Genomic DNA, 17,129 nt, shown 5'->3' with positions numbered 1-17,129 from the left:
TCAAGAACATAGAAGTTCAAACAATTATTTTTTTACAATAAAGAAAACAAATATACTGAGCTCGATAACTATAACATAGGATTTGACATAACCTATAATGTACATAACAGCAAATTTTAATTACAAATACAAAAAAAAAAATATCAACAATAACATTATTAAAATTTTTTATTCATATTAAAAAAAATATAATCATGTACTTTTTGTAAAAAAAAACCAAAAATACAAACAAAACAATCAGTCTTCAATGGAACAATGTGGCACCTTACACATTTTATTTCACGTTATAATTAGTAGTTATAAAATAAATACATTAAGTGTCCTAACTGGTGGCCTGTGAAAAGTCAACAGTTGAAGGGAGTAGTTGTTGCCTTAGAAATACATATCAGGATGTTTTATATCAAGATAGATAGTGTAATTAATGTCATATTATTATGGCACAGCAACAATATGGCAATACGGAGAACTGATAGTGGGAATTCATAGAGGAACAACTACAGAATTACACAACGTGAACTGATTAACAAATTAAATAGCCACCTGTCCGAGTACTTCCAAAACAACCATTTGCTTTCTAATAATTGTAATGTGTAAGTTATAAAAAAATAAATAAACACAATACAATTAAAAAAAAATTAACGCTAATTTTATTTTTAATCTCTGTATTACTGTATTAGTTCCATCAATTGATAGTTAATTATTCTAAATGAATCGATCGATAAACATAATAATTTAAAATTAAGAATAACAATTAATAATTATTATTTTAATCTACAATTCTATAATCTCATTAACTTGTCTGCGATGTGACAAGCTGATTTCACTAAAATTTTAATAATAATAGCAAGAAAAACAAACATTATAAACAACATGAAAAAAGTAAAACAGTACAATATTAATATTATTTAATAGTTATTCAAGAAGGCAAAAGCAAATACATTTTTGCTGTTTATTTTACTTCTTAGAACCCAATTTGCTTATATTCAGCACTAATAAATAAAATCTTTAATTTATTATTATATCACAGGTGAATTATGGCCAAAAGAGTTATCGTTATATTCTTTGTTTATTTTATGTGTGGTGAACAAATATATACATATATTTGTATAATTGCTTGTAATAAAATTTATCACGTAATATTATTTAAATACAGAAAACAATTTATTAAAAAAAAATTTAACATCTTTCTTGGTTCATAATATAGTAAACCAATGAAAATTTTATCAACAACCACATATAAAAAATATTTATAATCTTAATGTTTACTAAAAATAAAAAAAAAGCATTAATTTACCAGTACAAATGGTAGAACTGATACTTATGATAATGCTTAAAAAAATACCTACATAAACAAATTAATGTTCATGTTAAAGATAATATCTGAACCAAACTTTTATATCCAAGATTAGCCGACTAAAGCTGGAATTAACCAAAATAATCAGCTGAATGCAAGACCAAAATGTTTTACATGAAACTTGTATACTGTTTCCTTGATGTATGCCGAACATCGTACATTGATTTGATTTTTAATAATTAAATTGCTTAAATTGATTTGATTTATTAGTTAGGTCGGTATTATAGGCTACACAGAAAACATTCCATTAGAGATATCGAACAGTTGATTTAAGTTATTATAATAAGTTATTAAATTCTCACCAGAGAATTATAATTTATTTAGCATTGCACTGTTAAAATGATAATGTTCGGTGATGTTAGGTGTGCGAGTAGAATCACACTGTATTGTATATATCTCCCTTAATACTACAGAAGAGATGTTACTTGTCCATTTAAAAATTTCCATTTTATTACTTCTGCTATTTTGAATGATTTATTTAATTTCTTAAACAATTTCACTTTGGTGGCGCTACTTCTACAGTTCCTAACGAAAGCAAGTCATATCAGCACACCACAGAGGTGTATTGTTTGTACGGTCGAACAGTGCTAACACAAGTAGCAGAAGAATTTAAATAAGAAAGCTTTTACATTTTATTAGCAATAAAGATGTTGATTGTACTTATGGAAATCATTTTTTTATTTAACACTTATATAACTGTGCAGTGCAAGAGAACTTGTGGAAATCTTGATAATCATGAATGCAATATATGTTAATTATTTTTTATTATTATAATTTTCACTTACCAACATAGTAACTATGTTAGAGTGCTTTCGGAGATTATTACTCCATGCTTAGAACAGTGATGTAATATATATTATAAATATTTACTTCACATATCAATAATTGTAATAAAATAAATATAACAACTGATCATCAAAGAGATAAAATAAGGTCAACATTACCAGTCATGTCAGTAAGATGGTCACAACTGCTATGCTTATTAGTATGAAACAGTTTTACCAACCTAATATTCAAAATTATTGTTTAATATTTGTTTGAATAAGATATCAGTTTTCGTTGCACCTATTATTTATAACAAAATATATCTATTATTTAATTCATTGTTTAATTTTATATTGTTGCATTTTAAATATTTTATAGCTTTATATATTAATAAGTTAAAATTATGCCATTTTCTGATTCCAAGAATGAAAAAATTATAATGAATTATGATGTCCTGTTTAGTAGGTTTCCTACATATATCAATAACAAGTTTATTATTGTAATTTTTATATCCAAAAAATACATGCTATCGTTGTTTTCTTGACTTAGGTGAATGTCTTTATTTAAAGAGTACATTTCTTCTTGAATATTCTAATAATCTTTATAAAACAAATATTTAAAAAAATATTACATATAGTTAAATAATAGACTGATAAAGTGAACAAACAAATTTTGAAAATGATATCATATTCAAACAATAATTCTGAATCACAGGTTGGTAAAACTGTTTCATTCTAATAAACATAACAATTGTGACCTTCTTACTGACATGATGGATAATAGTGACTTTATTTTTTCCTCTTTCTGGTGATCAATTATTATATTTATTTTATTACAATTATTGATATGTGAAATAAATATTTATAATACATATTACATGTTCCTGGAGTAATAATCTCTGAAAGCGCTTGAACATAGTTTCTATTAATGAATGTCGGTAAATGGAAATTATAATTTATATATTATTACCAACATGCCATGATATTTATCAAAAATAATATATATTACTTGTATTTAATAAAAATAACATAGATTATTCTTTGTGAGAGTTACTATGTTACTTTTAAATATTTACCTAATTAGCAAGTAATATTTATTTAATTTTACACATAAATAAATATGAAAGTCGGTTTTTAAATTAATAAAAAGTTACAAAAAGAAACATTCAAAATCTAATAATAATCATATGAATAAATGCAATAAATGAAAGCCAAAATACTTTACATGGTAAATTGCACCAACAGAACCTGTAAGAGTACAGAATCTGAGTGAAATTAATGTTTAATGGATGTACCAAAAGGCCATTATGTGACGCCTACCATTTTTATAATCTATGATTGTGCAAATAATCACAAAGAGCAGGATTATGATTTTCTGATAATACAGTAATCTTCCAAATAAAAAATAATACCAATTGCTAATTCAAATGTATGTGATTCAGATATTTTACTCTTCTGTCAAACACATCACTGTTGTGACCACTATATAAAAAAATCACCTTAGTATAGGGATTTCAAGAAATCCAGAAGAACCTGATAGCTTTTAGAATTACAAATTCATAAAAATCTAGGGGAAATTAATAAAATAGAGATAGAATGATTTTAAATCAGAGAAAGAAGATAAGAAATACTCACTAAATCAAGACTGTATTGGTCACTTAAACCAAAATCCATTATGAAGGTACTCTGTAAATTTTTTTATTTCAATGAGATAAGCAAAACCAAGTTATGGAGTTAGTTTGAAGGAATGAAGTGTTAAGTTCAAATAGGAGACTGAAATTCTAACGGCATGGTGTAATTAAATTTAAAAAGAACTTTTTAATAAATTTTTTGAGCAGGAGAAAATATTCAAAGAAAGAAGTCTTTTCTTTCACTGGATTGTAAATTATTTTAATGTGAAATAATAAAAGAAAAGTGGAACAGGTTTTTTTCCTGTTTTAAGGTTTACATCCATAATGTTCATATAAATACCCATTACTTTTTTAAGCATACTTTTCAGTTACTCTCACACGTTGAAATAATCTGACTACTTTTTTCAAAACGACAGCATATTAACTTTATTTTGGTTTATAATAATTTTTTCAGCTGATGTTAACTTTAGCCAGGTGATTCAGACATAAACCAGATTTCTGACGTTAACCTACAGCAAACACATGTACGCTTTGTAATTAAAAAACCTACAACAAATGTTTTACCTTGAGTTTTCTTTAATACCAAAATATTTTTAAAAATCACACAATACAAAATTTCAATAAATTATTATTCTGTAAGCGAATTACTTAATTCACATATAATGTTGTAAGCAGCACTTTTTGTTAACAAGAAAAGAGTATTACATTTCCATATAAAGACAAAAGAGTCATTTGCAACGACGAATAATAATATTAATAAAAATAATAGCAACAAAAGGCCAATATTTGAATCTATTATAAATTTAATATCAGATCTAAATTTATAATAAAATTGGTAACTACAAATGCAAATAGAAAATGAAATTAATTTATTGAATGATCAATAGTTTGAAAATTAACGTAACTTTTGCCGTTAGAAAAAACCTGATCTGTCAATAACATTATACACAATATCGATAGTATATCTGATATTATTATTTTTTGTTTTACAAATATTAATACAATTAAAATTATAATGATAACTAATAATAGGAATAATTATCAGTTTAATAAGATAAATAATAAAAACACCAAATATTAAAAACTTGACTTTTACAATGAAGCTCTCTTATTAATAAAAATTAAAAAAAAAGAAGAAAAAAAGATCCCTGTTATTGTCAGCAACTTTGTGCTAACATCATAATAATTACTAAAGGTAAAGTAACCTCATAATAATCATCATTATCATCTATACCATCACAATTCGTATAAACTGGTGATACATACAATATAATACATAAAAAAAGACCAAACACAACCAACACTCGCTCGCGTGCTATCTATATAAACATATAATTATATATAAGAAAACTTCATTACAAACTTTGTGTCCTTATTATTGATTATTCTTTTAACTCTAAAGCATGAATTTTTTCTTCAATTTACAACATTTTAATAAAACAGTATATGTATAGTATATGTGTGTATATATATATATATATATATATATATATATATATATATATATATATGTATATATATAATATGTACAATATAATTATTAATACAATATATTGAATTAATAATATGGTTTCTTTATAATTAGTCAAAACACTTTTCTTTACTCTTCTTTATTTTATTTACTTATTTATTTATTGTATTTAACTATAGATATTACGTCAATTTATTAATAATCGTTCATTAGTTTTTGATTTCCGATAGTCCTGATGATCTATATTATCTTCAGGCGACAGATGATAACTTAGTCGCCTGGATGTTCAGGACATGATCGATTGACTTCAAACCACCGGTCGATACAACTGCAATCATAAAAAATAACACTTTTGTAAAATTGACTGTATTAAAAGGAATAATTAATTTAACTCAACTCTAGTCAATGCAAGATTTATATTGAGATTTTTAATTTACAGTAATGTGCACACAAACAGTTTTTAAACTGTTTGAGCTTATGAAAATAAAAATTAGCCTATCCTTAACAAATTAAGATGAGTTCAAGGTAAAGTGGTAATAAATTATCCCTTTAACCCAGTGTTTCTCAACTTGTGAGGTGCACTCCCCTAGGGAGACATAATATCACTAAATGGGCAGGGGGGGGGGTCATGTGCATATCAAAAAGAAAATATTATTAAAAAAATTTATTAATTTTCTGAAAGGAAAGCAGAATAAAATTGCATTCTGACATAATAAATAATAAAATACATATTTACTCTGATATAATACAATTATAAATAGGATTGTATCAGCACTGCACAATGTATTTATAATTTATCAATACTAAATTAGAAACAAGTTTAATAATTATTAGTGACTCCCTTGGGCCTGTCTTGCACAACAAAGTTTTTTAGAGGAAGGTTTAATATTATAAATAGATACTCTGAGTTCTTTTTCTACATTTAGCCGAGATCTATAATTTGTCTTTGAAGCAGCCACTGCAGAAAATCCGGTTTCGCAAAGGTAGGATGTTGAAAATGGTAATATGAGAGACATTCAATAATTAAAGAGACAAATTGATGTAGAAAAAACTGTGTATTTTTTCAAAATGAGACACTTTTACTACTTTTCAACATAATCCCCAATATTAATAATACACTTGTCTTAACAATTGAGTAGTTTTTTCTACTTGATGCAAAGAAGTCTTTGTCTTGTTGTTTGAGCCACTTTCCCACAAATTCTTTACCTCCTCGATGTTGCTGTTTTTTCTGTGTAATGCCTCCTTAAGTGGACCAAATAAATTAAAATCCGAGGAAGCCAAATCTGGATTGTAGGGAGGATGTGGTAGGATCTACCAAACCCTTTTTCCCAATGGTTTCTTGGGTCAGCTGGGCGGTGTGAGGGCGAGCATTGTCATATAGAATATGCTTCCATTCCATGCTTTGTTTTTTGGACTCTGGTTCAAAACGGTGAACTCAAGTTTCATCTCATGTTAAAATCTTGTTTAGAAAAGGGTCACCTTCCCTTTCACAGTGTTCTTTCAAGTCTGTACACACTTTGTGTCTTGTCTCCTTGTGTTAATAGTGTTAACTCTTTCACGACCCACCTTGAGATTGTTACTGATAATGTTATGAACTGTGCCAATACTTATTGCAACTGTTTTTGCTATATGTTCAGCTGTAATACGTTGTTCTTCATGAATAATGTTGTCAATGCGGGTTTCAAGCAAAGGAGGTGACACTTAAACTGCCGGCCAGGATGTTGCTCATCAGTCACCAAGGTTCGACCGTTTTTGAACTGTTCTACCTACTTATAAAAATTTTCACAATTCATACAACTTTCACCTGCAAAATCATTCAAGAAAAGCTTTTAGCTGGTTTTTCACCATTAGAAAGCAAAAAAAAAAACAGATCACTGAACATTGTTGAATGTTCAGTGAAGAGAGCACTGAACTAATGTAGAAACTTCAAGTAGACACGCCATCATTAAATGAAATATTGAGCTTTATCTGACAGTCTGTAATTAGGATCTTTATGTGACTTCCACATCAGAAATAGAGTCTAATCAACCCACTGGCTACTCTTTTTTTAACCTTATTGCTACAATTAGTCTGATGGCTGAACAAGATAATTCCTATATCACAATACTAGAGAAGAATTAAAGAATAATGAAATTAAGAAATTAAAGCAGCATTTCTCAACCTTTCAGTATTTGCAATCCAATTTTCAATCTTAATTATCATCACGCCCCCTCTCATACAATAACAATGCATTTTGAGTATTTTGACACTATAGCTATACTATGACCTTAATTACAAGCCTTACAAATTACCAAGGATAAGTAAAGTTGTTGATATTTGGCAACAACGATCCGCTGCATTGACAAAAGCAGAATCAATGATACCTCTCTATACTCTCCGTCTTACATCACCATATCACATTCTTATGGCTTTGTGAGAAATTCCAATTTGTCATGAACATTCTGGATGTATATAAATACTGCATGTCGTTCAATTCCAACCAGTCTCAGTCTAGTCGATCCTGCTATTGCTATTTAATCTATCGTGAATGTGTATGTTGTTAATTGCAATTCATGATATTAAATATTCATAGCAGTAGATTTATACAGTATCATGGATAAATTTTTAAGTGGGCGTAAAGTAAACATTAGACGATAGTGAAGCATCAACAAGTGCACAGACAAGCGTGGTTCTGAAAATAAAATCAAGAAATATTCTCAATACTTAAATTTTTGATTTACCAGTACTGAAGTAAATGAAGAAGAAAGGCCCTTGGGTGTCATTTGCTCAAAAATTTTGGCAGCAAACAGAATGAAACCTAATAAACTTAAACGACACTTGCAACTCTTCATAGTGAGTATGTTAACAAACCGTTAATTTTAATTCGCAGAATTAAAATTAAAATCATATGAAAAGCAAATATAGTTTTTTAAAAAAACTTTGTGCGTTGAATTAAAAAGCTTTACTTGCCTCTTACAAAGCTTCATATAAAATAGCCAAATGTAAAAAGCCTCACACCATTAGTGAAGAGTTTATTTTGCCAGCTGCAACTGAGATTGTAGAAACTATTTTTGGAGATAATTTTCCCAAACAATTGCAGTAGAGGTATGAACCTGTATCAAATGATACTATTACTCATCGAATCGGTGATATAGCTGAAGATGTTCAGCACCAGCTTTTCGGGAAGTTGCATGACAAATTGTTTTTAATTCAGCTTGATGAGGCAACAGGTAGCAATAAAGATGCTCATTTCATAAATTGATCATAGGATCAATTTTGTGATGGTATATCAGCAGTAAAAGAACTACTTTTCTGCAAACCAATAGTACTCAAAACAGCACGCGCATTATTTACCATCTTAATTGATTTTATAAACAAGGCAAACATATTGTGTGGAACGAAAAATTGGGTCAGAATATGCACTGATAGTGTTCGTTCAATGTCTGGAAGATTCCAAAGTATACAAGCACTTGTAAAACAAAAATCATCACAGTGTGTCTGGAGACATTGCATGATCCACAGAGAAGCTCTGGCTTCCAAAGAAATGAGTCCTGGTCTAAATATTGTGCTAATGAAGATTGTAACCGCAGTAAATTATATTTACTAGAAGAGAAAAATTGACTTGAAGTTGAGAAGTTTCGAGATGGTTTATTTATGATGGAACTGAGCTACTTGGTCAACATATTTAAGAGATTAAATACCTTGAATCTTCAACTCGGAGCAAATACACATATGTTGGATATGAGTGATAAAGTTAATACTTTTTGTTGAAAATTGGAATTGTGGAGCAGAAATTTAAAACAACAAACCTAGAAATGTTTGCAAATGTGGATGAATATGTTAAAATTACAAGGTTAAAGAATAACATGTGAAAGTTGTTTATATAACCATTGAAAATCATTTAGCCATAGTGACAAAGAATTTTAAAGAGTATTTTCTTGCTAACAACAACTTGGTAGCAAGTTATGAGCGGGTTAGGGATCCATTTCAAAATACTTCTAAAGGGCTCTCAACTGCTGAAGAAGAAATATTCATAGACTTCACTGCAAGTGACGTAATCAAAAGATAATTTAGTAATAAATTACTCTTTGAATTTAGGGCAAGGGATGGATGATGAATTTTCTGATATACTACGGGGGACATTCAATAATTAAAGAGACACATTGATATAGAAATGAAACAGTTTTTAAGAGTAGTTTTTACTTTTATGATTTTAGGTTGTAAAATATACTGGTAACCAAAAGTTACATAACCCTCAGTTTAAAGATATAATGCAGGGGGAAATCAACCTTTAGGTTGACATAAGAGTGCGTGACTTTTCATAATGACAGCGATAAGTGTACTCAATTAAGGTGCATTTTACCGTAACCAACATGCATTCCTTTTTTAAAGTTCTTTAAATTTCAGTCTCTTAAAATGTCAGAAAATATTTTTAGCTGTTTTTTCTGAATCATTGGTGCTCAATACATTGACAGTTTAGCTAGCAGTTGCTCATTTTAGAGAAACTGGTATCATGGATAAATTAAAGTAGTTTTAAATATAAATCCTTGGAGAAAGCTCAATATCCTTCGATGTTCACGTACAAAAACCGCTCTGAACAAACCAGAATGTCATACAGTAGTGTTTGTAATATAATATATGAATGCAAAAGTGTTAAAATAAATGTCAATTACACATGAAATATTGAATATCAACACATAAAGGAAGAAGCGACTAGAAAATCCCAGAAAATTATAATCTCAAAAGCCTTCAAAAACGCAATAAATAAAATAAAAAACAAAATAATTTTCATATACATACCTTTTATGGTAAATGCAAAGACATGGGAGCCTAGCTATGGTGTCTCCCTGTGTAAGGTCTTCAAGACAAATGGCACATTCTCCTTTGTCATCTGTTAATACATCCTCTGAACAAAAAGAAAAGAAATGTGATGCAATACATAATCCAATATTCTTATTTTCTAAAATTGTAGAATACAAATATTTAATGCAGACAGTATTCATTCAAAAAAATTGATTCTATATTCTTGAACAAAATAACTACTAATTTTTGTCTGTACTCAGGAAAGAAATGTATTAAAAAACTAAAGCATAATGAAGTTGGTTTGTGTGTGAGCCTCAAAGCTCTCACTGTATGTAGGAAGAATCTTTTGGATTCAAGTTGTACTTGAAACATTAAAACGGCTGTCAAGTAACTTCATATTTTATAAAAACATACAAGAACTATAATAGAGAGCCAGTAACACATATATGTGTTACTGGCTCAATACTCTACTCAGTGCTGAATACTCTACTCAGAGTAGAGTATTCAGCACTCTACTCTGGAGTACACATACCCAGTGATTTCTGCACAATAAACAATTTTAATCAAACATACTCAAGTAATTTCAAACATCACCAACATGTTCTATTTTCACTGTATAATTAACATTCTCAATCGATCATATTTAATTTCATTCTATATATCTTGAGTCTTGAATCAATTTCGAGGTGGTTCCTAACCAGTCCACACAATTCTATTGAGGTGGGTGGGTTCTCCATGAGCTTTTCATAAGTTTTTATTATAATTTACATTCTTCAATCTTACAAACTTAGCTGATATTTAAGCTATGATGATAAAATATTTCCTCTATTCTATTACTCTATTACTTCCTCTATCCTTCTGGACCAAGAGAAGTTATTGGTTCATCGGACTCGGCAAATTCCTGGAAATTTTTTAATTAATCCCATATCAACACTAAACAACAAAAACTTGCTATCTGAATGTACATAATTCTGCATACTGCTAACTGAAAAAGAAAGATAATACATTCTAAATATAATTTTTTAAACCCAAAAGTCCATTACGTAATGAACACAATAAAATTTTGTATAAAAATGCCACAATAGTTTTTAATTACAATAGACCAAGACTACCTACTCTGTTCTCCTGTGCATGCAATTTAATGATCTCATCTTTCTGCTACTATTCAGACTAGTGTATTAATTTGAATTTACTTTTGAAAATAAAATATAACAGGACTACCCCTTTTAAATGTATTTTTGTTTTTCAACAAGAATACTGCACAATACTAGCTTTTATAGGGATGCTCCAAGGCAAATATACAAAATAAAAAAAAAATCTAATGTGGGACCCACATGACTTCCTTGTATGCCTATTAAATTACATATACATTTTTTTTTTTTAATTTAAAGTACATAAAATTTTATTCTATTAATAACTTTTGATATTTTTTCATATTTTTTTTTTATTATTGAATTATTAATCGTAAATTTTTTTTACAATCAGATGTTAATAATTATTAATAAATCAATATAACTAAATTAAAAAAAGAAGTTAAAAAAATGAGATGAAGTCTGATTCAAACCAATGTGGCTTCCCCTTCTAAGAACCAAATATTTCATTAATTAAAATTTCATTTGGCTATAACTTTGGAACCAATGAAAATAAGTATCACTTATTATATATCTTTGAAAAGATCTCAATGAGGGCTTATTACTGCAATTAAGAAAAAGTCCAAAATCCAATTTTTTATTTTTATTTTTGGCTTTTTTTGAACACTTTTGGCTCAGTCGATTGCAATCAAAAAGGGATGTGCACAACTAGATGCTGCAACACCCCTAAATCCAAAATTTCAACATCCTACAACTAATCGTCTTTGAGTTATGCGAGATACATATGTACGTACAGAAGTCACGGTGAAACTAGTCAAAATTTACATTTCCATTGAAATCTGAAAACCGAAACTTTTTGCAATCGAAATACTTCCTTTACTTCATACAAGGAAGTAAAAAACAATAATAAAGATATTACATACGTGATGCAAATCAGGCTTAAAAATATTAATTATTATTAACCTCTTACCAATGACATATTAATCACCTCTAGTAATTTCAGCTTTCATGCCATCAAGAATAATAAAATTAATTACACATGATAGCAAAGAAAATATTTTTGCTCGTTTTTGTTAAAATGCTTTAAACAAATGATAAAATAAGTAGTAAACTAAATAAACAATATTACCCTGCTAAAATTCAATAAATAGTTTTAAATAAAAAAAATTCTTCATTAAATAAAGCATAAAATTTATAAAAGATTAATTAAAATTATAAAAATTAACTGTTTTTATTATTTAGTTTTACGTAATATATGTTGACACCATTTATTTATTATTGTTATTACTACTAAAAAAAAAAAATATATATATATATAAAGCATAATTTCCAAATTAACAGTATTAATATTGTGTCAGTTATCTATAAAACAAACCAAATTGCAAAAGGTTACAACGGTTTTCTATAAAAAGCAGTGAATTTACTAATAATCATAAATCATAAGAGATGAAAATTATACATAGGATAAAATGAGTAAATGTGTAAAAAGGATGGTAAAACATTTCCAAAAAAATATTTAAAAAAATAAACGCAATGTTACCTCAGCTACAAATCTAGTAACATTTTGGTATTTTGGTAAATGGATCCTTCTTCATTTATGTGGATGTCATGATGAAGTATTGAGATCGTATTCATATTTGTAATGTTTAAATTTCGTAAACAAATTTTTAATAATCGACATATTACAGAAAAATAAATATCTTATACTACTACTTTTATTACTATACTATTACTTTATACAACTATTACATAATGCTATTATTTTTATACAACTACATATCTAAAAGAAAAACTTAACTAATTAGGTCTATTTAATACTACTGTACCATTTTGTTTTTAAAATCTTGACATTAGGCATTAAGGAAGAATTTGTTGAATCTTTGTGTTTTAACAAATCTTATTAATGCAAGTTTTAATGAAGTAATAAATCTGTCAGTTATTTCTGAAAAATCATTTAATTCTATTCAAATAAAAGGCCTTCAGGTTTGTCTGTCACATTAACAATTGTTTGTCTATATAATGTATTACATGAAAGAGTTTAAGGATAGAGTTTGCCAATACAAAAAAGTTGTTTTGTCATGCAGAAAAATTCTGTTGAGGTTAGATTAGAAGCTAATATGGAAATTAAGGCAAAATGTCAGAATTTCAAACATTAGATAATATTAGCTTAAGATGTCCAATTTTTGATATCTCATTTACATCAAAAGTTGGGAAGTTGATAAATGCAAATAGTGCTCTACCAAGCATGCGATATTAATTTTCAAATAAATTTTTTTTCACAATATTTTATATTTCCGCTAGGATTATGTAATGGATTTGAGTGTTATTTTCTGTCGTTTCTAGCACTGGCACTCTAACATTCATACTTGACGCGTTTCAGAATACTTCCATTCTCAAAACTACTTTTAGCACTGACTTTGAATCGTCAAATAAATAGCAATGTTAAACTTCCCCCACGCTCTATTCCTACTATCATGTCCTCTTCTGTTTTGTTCCTCCTACTCTAATGCTTATACAATTTCTTGAAACTAACCCTTCTAATTCTTTATTTTAAGTTTAAAATTTTAAAACGTTACATCAGATTGAGTGTTTATTTATTCATTAATTACTCCCTGTCCATTTAATTTAAATTAAAAATTTTAATTTAATTTTAAATTTTGTCCTTTTAACTTGAATATTTTCACATTCTAGAAAACATGTAAATATTCATATGTATAGAGTGATATTTAAGTACGCAAAGAGATTTATACTACACATATGAGAAACAGAAATGAAATGAAAATGGGGTTCTACATAGTTAAAAAAAAAAAATGCATTATGGTGGGTTTTTAATTTCTGTCCACCATATTGAATCAAACTTAATTTTTTTAAATATTTAGGTGGACATATGATGCATGATTTTGATTAAAAATTCTATAGGAAAAACAATGGTGAACCCTGTTTTTCTGTTAATGCCTTCGTTATCGAGTTATAAGCATTCAAAGTTACAATGACGGAAAAATTCTGTTAACAATAAAAGTAGGTAAAACGTGCTGCATGAACAATTTTATTGCATTTTACATTTATAATGCATACAATAATGACTTTAAACATTGCTACAATAGTAAATAATAATTAACAACACAACAAATTAAATGGCTATAAAAACTGATATTATTTACTTTAAATATTACAATATTTATTTTAAAATTTAAATAAATGTTTTTGATTGTAAATTAGTAATTAAATAAGAATTAATTGGTAGGAATCCATTACTCAGGTCCATTATACTGGTCTTGTTACAAGATATATATACATACATAAAAAATAAAGAATTACTGAATTACAAAAAATAAGGTTTGTCTGTTATTATTTTCTTTTAAGTTCTTCTATGTATTATACATTTATTTATTAAGTCATAAGAATTGCAATCAACTTTAAATCCTATTTACGTAAATAAAAAATGATTATTTTTTGATCTTTATTTTATGTATCAGCTGCTATTTATTATTTAACATTAACAATAATGTAAATTTTTACAAAGGACACATCAACGTCAAACAATATCTGAAGGAATTTTTTTTTTAAATTAATAATAAACTAGATTTGAAACAGAATACAAATTCATACACCAACACTAAAATAATATAATACATAGATTTAATGGTAAATAAAAATAAAAGATCTGATATTTTATCAGACAGTGTTCAATTGAACAGCAAAATGTTATACAGGTATATTTTTATTTTTATTTACTTTTATCACCTTTGATGATGAATTAGATAATCGACTGCTGAATAACAAGAATTGACAGTGGCTACTAACAAAATAAAAAGGGCAAATATTGATTTGTTATTATTATACTTTCTTAAGTACTGTTAATCATGGAATTTTAATTAAAGCATGAGTATGTAGATGAATAATTCAAGTGTACACACCAACCACTCATTATACAGATGAGGAAGTAGAACAGTGTTACGGAAGGAAAGAAGAGTTAATCGAGAAAGAAAAGAAGGAGGCATGTGCAGCAATACTAGGTTATTGGAATGCTGTGGTTAGAGAGGGAAGAGAAAACAAGGCAGTGGGAAAATGTGGTCTAGGAATTAGAAATGAAAGAAGATAAAGACTGGTTAGATTCTGCATGGAGAAGGAATTAGTTTTGGGAAACACCCGGTTTGAAAATCATACAAGAAGATATACATGGATATCATGACTGGACAGAGAAAAATATTAATTAATTATGAAATAACAAAGATTTAGAAAGTGTTTAAAGAATGCTAAGGTTTATCCAGGTACAGGAAAAAATTCAACTCACAATCTAGTTGTGGCAGAAATGAACATTAGGCTCAAGAAAATGAGTGGCAGGAGTGACAGAAGGGATTACTATGATTTGTAAAAAAACTAAGGATACGAGAAAAAATAACAGAAATGGAAAAAGTGATGTTGAAAAAAATGAGAATGAGAGATGATAAAGTAATGCAGATGATAAGTGGATGAAAATTATGAAGAGTTTAAAGGATACAGCAAAAAACGATAGGGTTAAAACAGGAACAGAAAATGAAAAGTGTGGGTTAGAAGTGAAATGTTGACAAGATGAATGAAAGGAGAAACTGCAAAGATAAACAAACAGAGGAAGGTAAAGAAAATATAGAAGGTTGAATAATGAACTAAGAAGGAAAACTGGGAAAGCAAGGAAAAATAGCTAGAGGAAAATGTAGTGATAGAAAATTTTGAAAAAGAAGGGAGATATGAGCTAATGTATAAAGAAGATCAGAAATAATTTTTGAAGGGAAATGGGGGTAGAAAATATATCAGATAGAGGTAAAGGATGGGGAAACACTTAATGAAAAGGAGGAAATAAAAAGAGGATGGGAAGAATACATTGCAGATTTATATGTGTTAAGAGAAAAGCCAAGAGAAATGATATGGGAATGGAAGAAGAGTACAAAGTTCATGAAGATCAAAAAGGGTATAGTATATTAAAAAATGAGTTAAATGAGGCAATTAAAATGATGAGAAAAGGAAAAGGTGATGGATGTGATGAAATAATAATTGTTCAAAGCAGTAGGAGAGACAGCAGAATTGTGATTACTAGTTCTATCTAACGGAATACTTGAAGAAGGAAAGTGGCGGGAAGACTTCCAGGATACAACAATAATGATACCAACAGAAAAGAAAAGAAATACAAAGAAGTGTAAAGAGTATAAAATGATTAACCTAATATCACATGCAGCTAAGGTACTATTAAGGGTTCTAAAAATAAGAGGATATACAATAAATTGGATGGCAATTTTGCAGAAGATCAGTATGGGTTTAAGAGGTGCTGGAACAAGGAATACTATAGGGCTGCTAAGAGTAATAGGTGAGAGATACATGGAAAGGAAGCAGAGAGTGTATGTAGCATTTGTTGACCTAGAAAAGGCGTTTGGCAGAGTTAGATGGGATAAATTACAGTTAATTTTGGAAAAGGGAGTTGACTAGAAAGAGAGGCGTCTAATAAAAGAGCTGTATTATAACAGAGAATAAAAGTGAAACAAAATAACAGTAAGAGTAGCGATTGGAAGGGGAATGAGATAAGGATGCTGCATGCCACCAACACTATTTAGTATATATCTGGAAGAAATAATTAAATGCTGCCTGAATGGGAAAAGAGATTGGGGTTGGAAGAATAGAATGTATACATTTTGCTGATGACATAGCAGTACTGGCAGACAGCCCAATTAAACTAAATGAAATGCTTAATGACTTAAATGAAGCTTGCAAGTCAGGGTATGAGGATCAACAAAAAGAAGACAAAATAAATGGTAATTAGGTGGAAAATAGAAGAGGATTGAGAACGATAGAAAATGAAGTTTTAGAGCAGATGAACAAATTTCAGTACTTATGAAGCTTTATAACTGATTTACACAATGACCTGACTTACACAATAGAATATCAAGAAGAAAGCAGGCATTTAATAAGAAGGAGAGGCTGCTGTGTGCATTAAAGAAGTTTAATGGAATGTGAAGCTTCAGGGAATTGAAACATGGATGATGAAAAAGGCAGACAGAAAATGAA

The 17,129-nt window shown here is 28.3% G+C and overlaps 1 protein-coding gene across 1 annotated transcript in view; it reads right to left on the bottom strand.

The window, feature by feature from the left end:
- Window positions 1–624: 624 nt before the first annotated feature.
- LOC142326386 (E3 ubiquitin-protein ligase ZNRF1) overlaps window positions 625–17,129 on the bottom strand; it is a 396,783-nt gene continuing 380,278 nt past the window's right edge. The window contains exons 3-4 of the mRNA XM_075368855.1: window positions 10,000–10,105; window positions 625–5,548 (exon numbers count right to left, since the gene is read on the bottom strand). Coding sequence (XP_075224970.1) covers window positions 5,491–5,548; window positions 10,000–10,105 — 164 coding nt within the window. The 3' untranslated portion in view covers window positions 625–5,490. The remainder of the gene's footprint in view (window positions 5,549–9,999; window positions 10,106–17,129) is intronic.

This window comes from Lycorma delicatula, chromosome 6, assembly GCF_047948215.1.
Source record: "Lycorma delicatula isolate Av1 chromosome 6, ASM4794821v1, whole genome shotgun sequence".
Classification (NCBI taxonomy): domain Eukaryota; kingdom Metazoa; phylum Arthropoda; class Insecta; order Hemiptera; family Fulgoridae; genus Lycorma; species Lycorma delicatula.
This window is presented reverse-complemented; position numbering and strand designations above follow the sequence as displayed.